Source organism: Salvia miltiorrhiza, chromosome 2, assembly GCF_028751815.1.
Source record: "Salvia miltiorrhiza cultivar Shanhuang (shh) chromosome 2, IMPLAD_Smil_shh, whole genome shotgun sequence".
Lineage (NCBI taxonomy): Eukaryota > Viridiplantae > Streptophyta > Magnoliopsida > Lamiales > Lamiaceae > Salvia > Salvia miltiorrhiza.
The window spans coordinates 68881307-68896513 of NC_080388.1; the positions used below are offsets into that span (position 1 = coordinate 68881307).

Here is a 15207-nt window from a genome sequence, read left to right on the forward strand (position 1 = left end):
GAATAAAATTAAATTATGAGGAAATCAATACAAATATTTAATCAAGTGTTTATTAATGATTTTCAAAATCATGTGAAAAATCAAAATATATTTAACATTAACGTATTAGACTCAAGACTTGAAACAAGTTCTATCCTCTATAGTTAGTTAAAAAACTTGTGAGTGAACCAAACCCCTCGCATGAAAAAATGAAGATTTTAATAATAGAAGATAACAAAAAATAGAAAAAAAATTATCATATTTTAATGGGTCTCATTTTTTTATTCCATCTTATCTTATATAGAGTGGAAAATGAGTACTATTAAGATTTTAATAATTATATATACTCCCTCCGTCCATGAAAGAACTTCTTAGGAGGGAGTGGTACGGGTTTTAAGAAAAAATATTGTTGAGTGTATTGAGAGTGGATAAAAGGTAGTTGAGTGCATTGGGACTTTGGGAGTGGTGAAAATGTGTTATAATTAATATTGGGAGTTGTGAAAAGTGAAAAGTGAGAGGATTATAAGTGGTGGGGTATAGTCCAAAAATAGGTAAGAAGTTCTTTTGTGGACGTCTCAAAAAGAAAAGATAGGAAGTTCATTCATGGACGGAGGTAGTATTTTATCTAACAAAGTACTATATATTTTTATGTATATTACTCCGTCGAGGAGGCTGAACTCAATTCTGTAAAATTGAGCCACTAAAAATTCTTTCGTTTAAAAGATTGTTAGTTAAAGTCACATCGATGATGCATGAATGACATGTTATTTAATTCATTCATTAATAATGAAACATCTTTTTATATTTTCTACTTACACTGACTGTCCCCTTCAAAATTTCATACATTAATATATATTGCCCACCAACGGAATCACTAATATAGTAGAAATTAGTATATTTTTTTGGAGATGAATAATGAATTATGGTTGCCTTGGAGCTGATTGTTCCAACAATAATTTATGGAGGCTGCTTTAAGAGTAATTTTTATATTTAAATGTAATTGTCTATTAATAATATATGTTTATCGAATTTTTTATATTGTAGTACAATTTACGAATTGAGGCATCCATTTATGTTAAGATCTTGTTAAACCAAATTTTTGTAATATTATAGTAACTACTTGAATATCAAATTTGTACACATTGACTTGACACAAATAATTATGATATTTGATTTCTCGTTTCGATAGTATAATTTTATTTATATTTCATCCACACATTCATCCCAAAGTGTACACATAAAATTCATATGCTTTTTGAAAATATAAAACATCATGATCATGAGAAGCATATTCGTAACTGATAACATTGTTGATGTTTTAATTGCACACACAAGTGTTATATTGATTGTCGATCTAACATTGTTTGGTAATTTTTTTGATCAAGAACCACAACGGGGGAATAATAATAATAATAATAATAATAATAATAATAATAATAATAATAATAATAATAATAATAATAATAATAATAATAATAATAGCGCCAAAATCCACGAACTTTTACCCGATTCTCGTTTTTTCCACAACTTTTAAAAGTTAGACAAAAATACACAATCTTTTGATTGATTCTGATTTTTTTCCATGATTGTTAATTTCGCCAAATTTAAAGCTTAGGTGGCACTTGGAATTGCCAACATGGCAACATCGTCCGGTGAATCAAACAACGCCGTTTCCAGCTGTTAAAAGCATTGTTGTTTGTGTTAAAAACGGTAGAAATTGGCTGAAACTCATAAATTATGCAAATGGATCGATCCGGAGCTTACGTCGTATAACAGGCTCTGTTTTCATAAATTGAAACTTGAAAAGGATAATGCTTTGAAGCATCTAAGAACCAGAGGGTTGGTGGATGAAAAACAAAATGATGAATGCTTCTTTCGAATAAGATAAATCAGAGATATATACAATTGTTGGAATATAAAATTAGGACAGATTTAAAATTTTATGATAGAACGACATTTTAATTTAAATTGTAACGGCGACGTTAGCTTTGATTCATCGTGGGAAAAATCAAAATCAATCAAAAGGTTGTGTATTTTGGTCTAACTTTTAAAAGTCGTGAAAAAAATAAGAATCGGGTAAAAGTTCGTGAATTTTGGCGCTATTTACCCTAATAATAATAAATTTGAGTGAAATGAGATTATGATACATATATGTATTATAATATCAATGTGTAATAAAGTTTTTTTTTTCAAACATAAAGAGATAATTTAGGCCAAAAGTATATTATTATACTCCCTCCGTCCGCCAAAAGTATGGCACTTTGGCTGGGCACGGAGATTAATAAAATTGGTGATGATGTTGATGTAGTGGAGAAAGGGTCCCACCACTTTTTGAGATGTGTGGTGGAGATTGAATTTGGGGTGGGTTTTTTGTAAATAAAGAGTGTTTGTAAGGATAAAATATAAAGGTGAATGGTGGGACCATGGCTTAAAAAGGAAAGTGGAATACTTTTTGCGGACGCCAAATATAGTAATTGTGCCATACTTTTGGCGGACGGAGGGAGTATATTTTTTGTAAAATTACAATAAGTATCTATGATATAATTAAATAAGTTATTCTGCACCACACAAAGGTGGAAAAATAATTGTGGGACCTTTATATCACATAAAGGTGGGAATAAAATCGCACGCACGCGAGATGACTAACCACACAGAGATGGAACAACTACACAACACGCAAGCGAGATTGAACCAAAGACTTCTCTTTAGGTGCATTAGTTTTACTAATTGACTTAGGCCCCATTGAAAATAGACGATGTTGAATTTCATATGTGCTATTTAGATAACATAAACTTTAATAGTTCCGTCAAATAAGGATACAATGAAACCAAAGTTATTGTATGAAGATCCAGTGAAACAAATACTCCCTCCGTCCCGCCCAAGATGCTACATATTCCTTTTCGGGTCATCCCAACAAAGATGTTACATTTCTATATTTGGCAAAAATAAGGAATTTTAAATACTTAATTAACACTAATTAAGTATTTTTTTTATTACCTTCTATCTCATACTTTATTACTTTATTACCTTATATTTCTTACTTTATCACTTTATTACTTTCTCTCTCTTACTTTATCACTTTATTATTACACACTTAAAACATTAATCTACAACTCCTTAAATCCAGTGCCGAAAAGCAAATGTAGCGTCTTGGCCGGGACGGAGGGAGTAATAATTACTCCCTACATCCCATTATTCATGGCTTGTATTCTTTTGTTAGCCGTCCCATGTTACTTGGCTCGTTTCCTTTTTGGGTCATAATTAGGTGTAGATTAATTACTTAATTAATAGTTGATTAAAACCTTAAATTCTACCCAGATTTTCACCCTATCAATTCTTTCTCTTCTCAGCCGCTCTCCGGCCCCTCTCTCCCTCTCATTTCATCTGCTCTCTCCACCAGTCGCTGGCCACCGCCTCAGCCTCCGCTGCGTCCGCCACATCCTATGTCGTGTCCTCCGCCGCGTGTTTTACCTTCGCCTCAATCCTCCGCCGCGTCCTCTGCCTCCCCTACAGGCTGTGGTGCGATGGCACGGAGATGGAGGGTGCGGTGTCGCAGCAGATCAGCGGCTCTTCACCTCGAAGGTGTGGCGGCGCCGCGACTCGGTGGCGCTACAGAACAGAGGTGGATGGGATTGCAGACTGGAGTGGAGAGGTTTATCTATAATTCAATTTTTTCTTTATGGAATTTCTTTCTCGGAGCCTGATTTATGGTAATTTGGAGCTTTTTGTATCATAGCTTCATTTATGGTAATTTGGATCTTTTTGTATCAGAGCTTAATTTTCACAAGAAAGGGGCTGGCCTCGCCGGTGTTAAAATTCACGGCGGGTTCGCGGCGGCGGCTGAAGCCATAGTGCCTCCAAACCCTAGATTATTCAAATCGCAGCCCCTGACCTCGATTCCCGGCGATAGAACGGCCGGAAAGTCACCGCCGCGTGAGATCTGCCACCTCGCAGCAAAGCCTCCACTGCCACCTCGCCGTTGTCGTCCTCTCATTTCCAACACCAACCATTTCTCATCGCCGAACTTAGGGCAGACGCAGGAGTCGGGTGCCACCGCGTAGCGGTGGAATTTGGTCCGTCGTTAAGAGCAAATTTTCATTTCTGTTCCAGCCCCATTTTTTGGCTGAATATTCAATTATTTTTATTTATTTTATTGTATAAAGCACTTTATTAAGCAAAAGTGTTAAGGAATAAAATAGTTGAAAGAAATACCTTAATCTTGTGGTCCCTACTACTTTTACAACCACTTTAACTCTCCTAAATACCCGTGTCGAAAAGTTTTGAGCCATAAATCATGGGACGGAGGGAATACAAAACAACCTACGCATTACCCCACCATACGTGTACATCCCTAAATCCACTCTTGCCGCTGGTGTCGCCTCCACCATTCACTCGCTGCGTCGCCCTTGTCGTTGCCACCTCCGCCCTCCTCTGAATATCACAATATCACTATAGTGTCTCTTATATTTCCTTCACCCTAAGGTATCAGTGTCTTTCTGTATGCATTGGAAATTAGAACTAATCTTTGCTTTCATAGGGTGGTCAATGATGAAAGGGTAATTGATGTATGCAAATCCATCACTTTCTATATAAATATGAGCTGGATATAAAATCAGACGATACATCATGTTATTTGGGGTTTTTGGCATTGCAAGAGCTCGAGCGAATAACAGGCTTTACATTTTCATTATTAGTGGAGATTGAGCTCGAATAGCATTTGCAAAAATATTGGAGCCAAACACAAGCACAACTCAAGCTTGTTGATCAGGGGCGGAGCTATGGGTGGGGCAAGGGTAACTGAGTCCCCGAGGATTTTTAAAAATAACAGGGATATTTTCGTAATTTTATATTAAAAATTAAAAAAATATGTATGATTTTGTCTTTATCATTATCGCGTTGAGTTATTTTATAGTGTAATCGATATGTAAGCTTTAGAGTTATGACGTTTTGAAAAAGTAAACACATAATTAATTTATTTGGACTATAGAGATTTATTTTTTAAATTTGATATTGAAAGATACTTTACCTTGCAAAATTTTATGGGATTTTGGCAAATAAAATCATGAACTATTTCGAATTTGCAATTTTAACGTGATTTGAGTTGACAAATTAAATCATTATTTTTTCAATCTTTGCAATTTCATCCCTCAATTTTTTTCAATAGCCAAAGTGTTAATTGGAGCTTACGTGGATTAACAAAGACAACGTTGTTTTTGTGAGGCCTAAACGACATCGTTTCGTACAATTTCAATTAAAAAAATTTCTCCAAATTAGAAAGAGATTGTATCCTGTATTTGCACCATAATTTTTAATACTAATTTATTACAAATTACGTCGTAATATGAATATTACATGGAGAACTAATCCACATAAACTCCAAGTCAACAAATCGACGATCGAAAAAAAACGGGGCGACTAAATGGTAAAATTTGAAAAGATGGTGATTTAATTTGCCACATTTCTAAATTCACGTTAAAATTGTTAATTCAAAATAACTCATGATTTTATTTGCCAAAATCCCAAATTTTATTCATCTGGATTTTTTGAAGTTGTTTTATATGAACTTGAAAATCTGTTTGAAATGTATTTTTTGTAATTTAAATGATATTATATTTGTGTTAATAATTATTATTTATTTTTAATTTAATTTATTTTTTATTTTTTTATTTTAATTATTAATTTTATTTTAGAAGAAAAATTAAACCCCCCCCTAATCGAAAATTCCGCCCCTGCTGTTGATATATTGGCTTGGCTCGGCTCTACCTACGTTCTTTTGGTTCTATACGCCACTTAAAATAAAATATACACTATATATTTATTTAGGGGTGGTAAAACGTGTCGGTTTTTCGGTTAAAATCGTAACCAAACCGAAAAAACCGGTTATCGGTTAATCGAAAACCGATTTTTCTCGGTTCGATTCGGTTATCGGTTAGCACTCTCACAATAAACCGGTTAATCGGTTTAACCGGTCGGTTAACCGGTTAAACCGATTATCCGGTTTTTTTTTTTAAATTAATTAATTTATTAATTTAGGGTTTAGGCGCCATTTAATTAGCGGTTCCCACTTGACTTCTCAAACTGTTCCAGCCGCCTCCCATCCCCGCCTTCCTGTTCTGTTCCACCCCTCCTCCACGGTTCCCTCCGGCCTCCCATCCCCGCCTCCCACCGGCACCGGCGCCGCTGCCTCTCCCACCGGCGCCTCCCTCCCTTTCTCCAGTCCGACAGTCCCAGCTGCAGCAGTACAGCTCGTCCCAGGCTCCCAGCAGCAGCAGCGCTCGTCCGGTCGTCCCCTTGCACCAGCGCCTTCTCCGCCTTGTTTCTCCCTACGCCTTAGCCGCCTCATCGGTCGTCCCTGTTGCAGCCACCCTCCCTTTGGTAAGTAAAGGGCTCGAAGTCATGTAGAATTGGGAATTAAGCCCTCAATTTTTAGGCTTGAAGTTTTCATGTAGAATTGGGAATTAAGCCCTCAATTTTTCACATTCATAATTTAGATATGTAGAAATTAGAATTGAGAATTAAGCCCTCAATTCTTTTGTCACCAAATTTTCGTGTAATGTATGTAACTCATGTGGATTTGTAACTTAAAATTGTGGTCACCAAAATTGAAACATCACCTATCTGCTTCGTTTCTGTCATCGCATATTTGCTTCAATTTCTGTTCGACCGGCTCTACAGTCCAATTGACCGGTTAATTCGGTTAATCGATTAACCGGACTTAACCGGACCGGTTAATCGGTTAACCGAATCAAAAACCGATTCGGTTTTCGGTTATCAAATTCGTCGTTATTCGGTTCCGGTTAACCGGTAAACCGGTTCGGTTATAACCGAACCGGACCAATTACCAGCCCTATATTTATTATTTATGAATTCATTTACCCATAATATAATATATATATATACAGAAAAACCCTTACCCTGCCGTTGCTGCTTTCAGTAGTTCTTGCAGCCATTGGAGCTCTCTAAATCCGACCACGAGGTAACTAACTCTTCCCCTTCTCTCCTTTTCCCCACTCTTCTCACCGTTTCTTCATCTATTTGTTCTCTCGATTTCTCTTTCTACTTGTTTTGTTTATTTTCTCTAACTTGGTGCTCAGCGTGGAATTTTGTGTGGCTTAGTAGTGGAGACATGTAAGAATTTGGATTATGAGTTTTTTTCCTTTTTAGTTTCTATTTGAATTAGCGAATTTTTTAAGTGGCTTAATTTTTTTCTTGTCGCTGAGTTGCCCAGTTTTTCTTTAGCTGTTGAAATTTGGACTGATTTCTGCTGAAATTGTTGGTCTTAATAGTAATGGGTGCAGTGCAACAAAATTTAAAAATCAGCCCTTGTTTGCTTTGTTCTCTTACCAACTGAGGATAGCCTAATTAGCCTCCCTCACAAGTAACGTGTTTTTCTTGCTTATTTTTCAGGGGTGAAGCTTTGAACGAATTACATTTTGGACCCCTAACTGAAGTGGTGGAAATCTTTTACATGGGAGCGCCTTACATGGATGAACTAAGTTTCACTGATTCTGAGCTAGATCATCATGTTAGGAATGCCCTCAAAGCTGCTATTCAGGTACTGTGGCTCGGTCTCTTAATCAATCATCATGTCATATGGGTGAACTGCTGTAGTTGCTGCTTACATTTTTTTTTATTTCAAGGGCGACTGCAACTTTTATAACCAGCTTGTGGCAGTGATACACCATAAAGAACGTCTTGTTACTGAAGAGGTGGCCCTTCTTGTGGTATGTTGGGATTTCTTGCATGTAAAATATATGTTATTTTATAGTTTACCTATTAATATGCTTTATCTTGATCTTTTTGTAATGATGTGACAGACATGTTTAAAAGCTGTGACGGGAGCAGTCTCATGTGTACACATTGTTCATCATCGGTCTCTACTTGCTGCTGTTAGTTACTGAACATTTCACTCAGATGCTGAATTTGTTTGGTCATTATTGTGATATATGTTTTTGAGTTATATATATGTTTCTGGTGATGCAGATACTAGGGATGAGCTTGTGGGATTATGGAACAGATGTGATGGATGCATTGATTGAATTGCTTATTGCCTTGGTATGATGGTTACATGTTGTATTTTCATGTCGCTGCTATTATTTTTAACGATGCTCATTATTGATTTTGTATTGTTATGTTCCAATTTTCAACCTTGGTTATGCAGGCTTCATCAAATGGTGATTATGTTGATTTATGCCTGGAGATGCTTGTAATGAATTTCATGCCTCCACCTGCTGCTTCTTACTTTGTTGAATTACTGAAGCAACCTCGGGGTCTTGCTAAAAAGATTCAAGTTCTTGATCGTGTCCATTCAACCTTGAAAGATATTTCAAATCTAGTTCCTCTTACGCCGCTCAGACTAGAGAAGATAGTGAGGGATAGAATGCCCCCCATATACGCTAAAGAACCTGTAAGATCAAATCTTGGTTTGTTGTACATTCAAGCAAATTGGCATTTTCTGTGTGCAAACATCATTCTTTAATATAATTTTATCAAAGGATTGAAACGATCAGGCAGAATTTGAAGTACAAATTCAGAAGTCCAGAAGTCTAGAAATGTGTTTTCACTTTCACTTTCACTGCTTTAGTTTGCTACCACACCATGTCTCAACAGCATGGTTGTTTAATTAATCTGGGTATCATTTGTGTAACTGGTCAGTGGTCATCATGAAAGCCCATTCACGCTACATGCGGGTTGGCTACACACCTATTGGTTTGTCAATGATATGTAATCAACGTCTGCCATTATGTGCCTTCTCCTAATGAGGCATGTGAAGTATCTGTTATGTCCCATCACCTGGCTCCTTATGAACCTGTATTCACTTTGATTAAAGGACCCTATTATGAGAGTTCTTGATGTTTGTGTACATGTATTATGTTAATACCCATTATGAATTCCATATCATGAGATGTTTAGCTGCCATGTTTTGTACATTTTTTTTAAAGGTGGCCATGTTTTGTACATTAAGCCAGGATGTTTAGTGTCTTCTATCTTGTGTTTTCATACTAAGATACTATTAACCTTTTTTGTAGCAAGATGAAATTGCTGTTTCAAATCATGGGGCCCAAATAAAAAATAGGTGCACAGAAATTTGTTTTAATTTTATTCCTAATTCTTTATGCAGTTCATTGTGATGTATGCGGAGAATATATTGAGATTGGAGAGTGGTACGATGGGTGAACTTGTTGGTAGCACTGGCTTGGTCGCATTAATGGACAAACTAATAGAGTTGGATGTAAGTTACTTTAAAATTGGCAACTGATTAGGCCTTAATGGGTCCTTACTGGGTTTTTGTATTTCGCTTGTAGGTGGAAATTTCTTGGGAGGATATTTTGCAGGATGATTTCCATAAGGGTATGTTCGATATAGAACTAGAAGACCTTGAGAGCCCTGCAGATCCTATCGAGCAAGATGGTGATGAGGTGATTTCTATTTTTATTCTATATCTAAGGAATGTTTGCTCTTTTCTTTATTCATAGACTCAATGTTATAATTTTAAAATTCTGAAGCAGAACTGCATTATCAACTTGCATTATTAGGTCACACGGTTTATAAAAGATAATATTTGAATAGAAGTTCAATCATGTGCCACAATTTAGTTCGTTAGCATTATGCTAGTTTCATATAGTTTTGTGCGGTTGTCTATGGTTATTCATCCAATTAGATTTAAAAAGAACAAGTTATTATGGTCTAATTCACCTCAAAGATCTATTAGATTGAGATATGGATTTTTTCATAAATTTGGCTTGCTTTGCTTATCAGTTAAAGATGATGTGCCATAGCATTGAGAATTGTGCATCAATTGCAGCTCAAAATCACTAGAGCACCAACCTCCCCCAAATCATCTAAAAAATGCCTTAATCAACATTTAGTTGGGAATTTGCAGCCTTGGTGTCTTTTGATCTTGTTCTTGAAAAAAATGCAAACTGTTGCATTGATAAGAGGGTGGTCGTAGGTTTGAATTACCTATATACCAAAGATCTTATTATTGCCATAATGCCAACATCTTGTTGACATAAAGGGTGAAGGGCTGACTATTTCGCTTGCATGGGCGCAATCATTTCTTCAGTTCAAAAATTTGGGTCGATTGTCCGTTGTTCGAGTAGGCTTCCTGTACACTCTCCCAATGTTCATGAGCTTCCATGAACATGAAAGGCTTGCAATACCATCTTCCATGGCCTTTAAAAAGGTACGCAGTGATGAGAGTCTCGTTCCGCCACTTGCGAAATTTATAGTAGCACGGGGATGAAATTCTTCCATGGTGAGAAAACTCATCTTACCCCTACCATCAACAGCCAACGATGATATGTAGGGACGTAGGTGTAATATCTGCCGAAGGAGGAAAAAGAAGAGATGGTAGGGTTGGGACTGGATGCAGAAATGGTAACTATGGTCCAGGCAATAAATGATTATTTGCACACGACACGGTAAAAAAATTCAGGCTGTGCACCCTAGGGTTTCAAAATCCTTAGAACACTGGGATCATGAAGTTTCCGGTAGAAACAGATTTTTGAATATTTATTAAGGGTTAAAAAAACCCATATAAATAGACATAGGTTGCTCATTGTAACAAGAAAGAAATATACCTAGAATATCTACATATAACCAAGGAAATAGAAAACCTAATGCATACGCACCAAAGTGTATGCAGTACACAATAAACTTACACACTTTTATATTTGTTGGTGTTTTCTTAGCATCTTTTGTTTGGTAATAAAACTCATTTTTACTCATTTTTCAGCTTACTAGGGATGTTTTAATCGAAAGGTTTCTTAGTACAAACTTGAGTGCTCAAAAGTTAGACAGTCTGATGGTGCTTACATTTGAATACCTTAAATCTTGTTATGAGAGTGGTCGTCTGGTTCAGGTAAAGTCTTCGTTCTGCCTTTTTGGTTTGGTTTGAAATGTTGTGCGCCTCTTGATATGTTTACATTCTACCGATGCTTTAGGTGTTTGAGACCCTCCTCCAATCATTTCAGAAAACAACTTTGACTGCTTACAAATCAAAATTTGCTCAGGTATTGTGACATCTGGATTTTGCAGAAATACAAACCTGTGTTTTCGACTATTTGTTTCTTCATTCCTGAGGCATTTTCCTTGTAATGGCTCTCGCCCATACTAATTGGCATGTAATGCCTCCATGTTTTCTGTAGTTTGTCATGTTCTATGCTGGCTCGCTGGATCCTGAAAATTGTGGAAAGATGTTTGCCAATGCTCTTATAGATATCTATGTGAGTGGCGTCAATCCTGAATGGAGGTAAAGAATCTCTAGCTCTTCACGCACTATTGACTTGTATTCTTATGTGGGGATTATCTAATTTCTTTTCATCTTATTATCAGCCAGTAAGATTACATGTACGTAAATATTATTCTGTTCTTATTACGTTTCTCTTGGGTAAATTCAAGTTACTTTTATGATAGATTGCATGGCATGTTGAAATCGATCTTTAGATTCTATATGCTGAATGAACTGTTACCCAGTTCATAGCAAATCATATATTTGTCCTTTGAAGACCTAGCAAAATCATGTAATTTAAACTGCTATGAACTATATGTCTTGCACTTTTGTTAGCAGCACAAGAAGGTGCCTGAAATAATACGAAACAAAACCTTCTCTAGAAAAGTATTTTATTTTATAAGCTGCTATTTTATTTTATAAGTTGTTAATTGTTAAGTACAAGTGATGTTATATTAGTTTGCTTAACTAATAATGCTCTGGCCGCGTATAAGCAATTATTATTTAGATTAGGGTTTCTTATCTTTTGACCATCGTAGGCCGGCATCGCCTGTGTACCACAATTCTTTAAGGTGTTTATTCAGTTTCAGTTTACACGAGAGCAACGATTTTGATCAATTAGAGAAAGTACCCATGGATATGCGAGCACTGTGTCAGAGTTGTAGGAATTGCTGACTGCTATGGCAGCCGTGCAACCGACGATGGAGGGAGAACAACTGCTATTCTCAGCCATCATGGCCAAGTTGTCAGAGCTCGGATAGTCTTCTACCTTGGGGTCCTCCACTCCACACCCTACAGTGCTGCAGTGCACCCCCCGCCTACTTCTTCTGGATCGTCCGGACAATGTGGAAATCATAGTGTGTGGCGAAACACCTATATATGCTTCTTCTCTCAGAGGAAGGCTATGCTAAAGAGCTCAATCCAATGAAACCGAGTGCAGTCCAGAGCCCTATCAGTCAGTTCAGCCTTGAGGTCGAGGCTGCTTTGACAGGCGAGGGCTTGTTAGCAACGCAAGAAGGCGCCAAGAAGATTATTTTATTTTATGCGTTTGTAGTTATTAATTATAAGTTATACTATTATTGGGACGGAGGGAGTATTATTTTAGTTTGCTTAATTAATAAGGCTCCGGTCCATGGGCCAAAGTATTAGGAGATAGGTATGTATCTATTTAGATGAGGGTTTTCTTATCTTTGGATCAACATAGGAACAGAATAGCATCACTTTGGTAGGCATTGGCTATGCACCTCAATCCTTTGATGTGTTTATTCAGTGTCAGTAGTTTCGGCTCATTGAGTTGTTTGATTTACCTTCACACTATCAGCCCTCCTGTCATGTGAACTGTTATGTTTTTCTTGATGGTGAATTTTCTTGCAGCAAAAGAATTGAGAACATGTATATTTGGCGCTAGCGCCTAGAAGAATGGAAAATAGGGTTCTTTGGAAGTAAAATTACCCAAGTAATTATTGCAGTTCAAGCCTAAAACCCTAACCATGGATTCTGCCTGAGTTAATTTGCTTAACTACTCCCTTCAGCATGCTATGTTTTATGATATGAAAATTATGGTATTAAGTGCATCTGTTTTTGGTTCAGCATCTTGGCTGAATTTACTTTGTCAAAGATCTATAGCATATTAATTTTATTTACTGTATTGCAGAATGAGCGCTGTAGCGTACCTTGCAAGTTATCTGGCTCGTGCCAAATTTATTCCCGTCTCATTTGTTGCTGCGATGCTGGAAAGGTTGTTATGCATCTCATTTTGAAATCCAATGCTCTCCTTGAGAGCTAAAAACTAATAACAATGTTCTAACTTAATTCAAGTTTCATTTTGCATGATTTCAGAGTGGTGTGCTGCTGTTTCCTTTATTGCAAAAACCAGGATGGTGACATTAATCCAAAAGCTCATAAACTATTTTATGCTGGTTGTCAGGTGCGTTATACATAGATTTGCTCTCAAATGTCTCTGGGTTTTGGCCTGAGTGTATAAAACCACAAGCATATAAAACAAAAAGCATAAAATTCCCCACCTTAACCTTGCCTCAAGTTATCTTGATGAATCCCAATTGCGCATCACCTAAACATAATGCTATTAAAGCAAAGTTTAACTTTCTGTTATATCTTAATATCATACTAACTACTATACTAAATTAGAAAAAAAAATCTATATATATGTATAAGTTTTCCACCCTTCTGCCAAAGGTTAATCTAGTAAAAGGGAAAGAAATAACAAGACTCTTAGCTCGTCCAGCAATGTGACCCACTATGGAAAAAAATATAACATGAAAAGAAAACAGCCCTTTGTATCTTCTCTGGCATGGACGTGACCTGTAACATGAAAAAAAAGTAGGTTCTTTTTGGAAAAACAAAAAGAAAATTCGTCATAAGGGCTTCATTAAATATAACAGGCAAGAATTTGTGGTGTTACACTGATTATGATTTCACTTATAAATTGTGAAGTTTGATGAGGAAAATGATAAATAAGCAGGGTTTATGAGTGACTAAAAGGATCATCAATAATTGTTCTCCATCACCAATACCAAGAATTTGCAGTTGTAGATTCTATTTTGAGTTTTCAAAATGTGCCAGTATGTCCTCTCTTATTGATCACCTACTATTCTGCAGGCTATAATGTATGTGCTTTGTTTTCGTATGAAACAAATGCTTGCTATTCCTCGGCTGAAGTCCCAACTACTGCTCATGCGCATCGACGATATCCTTGGGCATCCTTTAAGACCACTGCAGGTGAAATATTTCTTTGAACCTTTTCAGTCATTTGCTAGAATATTCTGACAATGCTATGCTAATCCATATCATTTATACCAACGGATATAGGCTGGTTATTTATGTGTAGAAAACTTATTTTGTCATTATACTTTTTCTATTTCATTTGTTTTGTGACCGACTCACTGTTGTATCTGTTAGTCGTCTTAGCAAACTGACTGGTTTTTCTTTCTTACATTTCCTGCTTAGATATGCCTGCCATCAATAGTAGAAGAATTTCTACGGCTGGTCAAAGCAAGTCGCATATTTTCTCTGCCCGAAACACTTGTCGAACATGGACTCCTGGAATCGCAGCATTCTATGGTATTTGGTGGGTTAGAAAGATTAGACATGTTTTTCCCATTTGATCCTTGCCTGTTAAGGAAATGTGACAGGTGTGTCTCTGCCTTGCTTCTTGTTTCCCCTACATAGTCTACTACTTATTTACTTATATATCTTTGAGAAATTACTGTTGGCCTACGAGTTTATGTTTGCATTCTTTTATTTGTTTTGTTTTTTGCAGCTACATCCGGCCAAATTATGTGTACTGGTCAATGGTGAGAAGCACTTATGATGAAGACGATGACGAAGAAGGCACGAGTGATGAAGATGTTGCAGATGCCTATGAGTGTGGAAACGGGATGAGTATTCCAAGTGACAGGAGTCACGATGAGGGAGAGTCCGATGCTGATGAGTTTGACTGTTCTCTGGATAAAATGTCCATTACACCTAGGGACTTGAGTCACAAATTCGGGGGCAGAATGCAGAGATTCACGCAGATGCCCTCCAAGATCAGACCTTCAACGAGTCCCGAGTCATTGTGATTCTTGTTCTGAAAGAACACCATAATGTTAAGTGTAATAGTATTAGGAAGAGATGTATACGAGATACAGCAATGGTGCTTTGCAGAGTAAGAAACTGAATGTAGGGCAATTTTGACAATCTTTGTTTTTGATTTGTAAACATTCTAACACTCAGCTGAAGCTTGAGGTAAAAGAATTTGTGCACATCTTCAAGTGTTAAATGGTTTAGATGTTTCTGGCCTATGCAGATGCTAATTTTTCAGCTTACTCCCTATACAATTCTAACATCATTAGAGTACTATTTTTTTTCTCCTCTCACTAATATACTAATCTCTTTGCAAGTGGCTACGTTTCTCTTGATCCTACTTTCTCCATCCCATTTTAATTAGGTGAAGAAAAAAATTGGTATAGGAAGATGACTCTTAGACTTAGCTG

The 15207-nt window shown here is 36.6% G+C and overlaps 1 protein-coding gene across 2 annotated transcripts; it reads left to right on the forward strand.

Annotated features, from left to right (window-relative positions):
* The first annotated feature begins 6059 nt into the window (after positions 1-6059).
* Positions 6060-14993, forward strand: LOC131008638 (uncharacterized). Of its 2 annotated transcripts, none has more exons than XM_057935583.1 (17): positions 6060-6354; positions 6882-6955; positions 7387-7534; positions 7620-7703; positions 7797-7868; positions 7963-8034; positions 8141-8386; positions 9101-9211; positions 9285-9398; positions 10718-10843; positions 10926-10994; positions 11130-11233; positions 12867-12950; positions 13052-13139; positions 13832-13951; positions 14180-14364; positions 14493-14993. In XM_057935583.1, the coding sequence occupies exons 3-17, from the start codon at positions 7448-7450 to the stop codon at positions 14791-14793; spliced, it is 1863 nt and encodes a 620-aa protein (XP_057791566.1). In that variant the 5' UTR covers positions 6060-6354; positions 6882-6955; positions 7387-7447; the 3' UTR covers positions 14794-14993. The 2 variants fall into 2 exon arrangements, with proteins under 2 accessions (XP_057791566.1, XP_057791565.1); XM_057935582.1 differs by having other exon boundaries at positions 6914-6955.
* Positions 14994-15207: the final 214 nt, after the last annotated feature.

What these genes read in the sequence shown, in the direction of transcription:
- LOC131008638 (XM_057935583.1), top strand. Translation starts at nt 7,448, where the DNA reads ATGGGAGCGCCTTACATGGATGAACTAAGTTTCACTGATTCTGAGCTA. An exon ending in ATCGGTCTCTACTTGCTGCT is followed by an intron (nt 7,869 to 7,962) that starts GTTAGTTACTGA and finishes CTGGTGATGCAG; the next exon opens with ATACTAGGGATGAGCTTGTG. An exon ending in TATTTTATGCTGGTTGTCAG is followed by an intron (nt 13,140 to 13,831) that starts GTGCGTTATACA and finishes ACTATTCTGCAG; the next exon opens with GCTATAATGTATGTGCTTTG.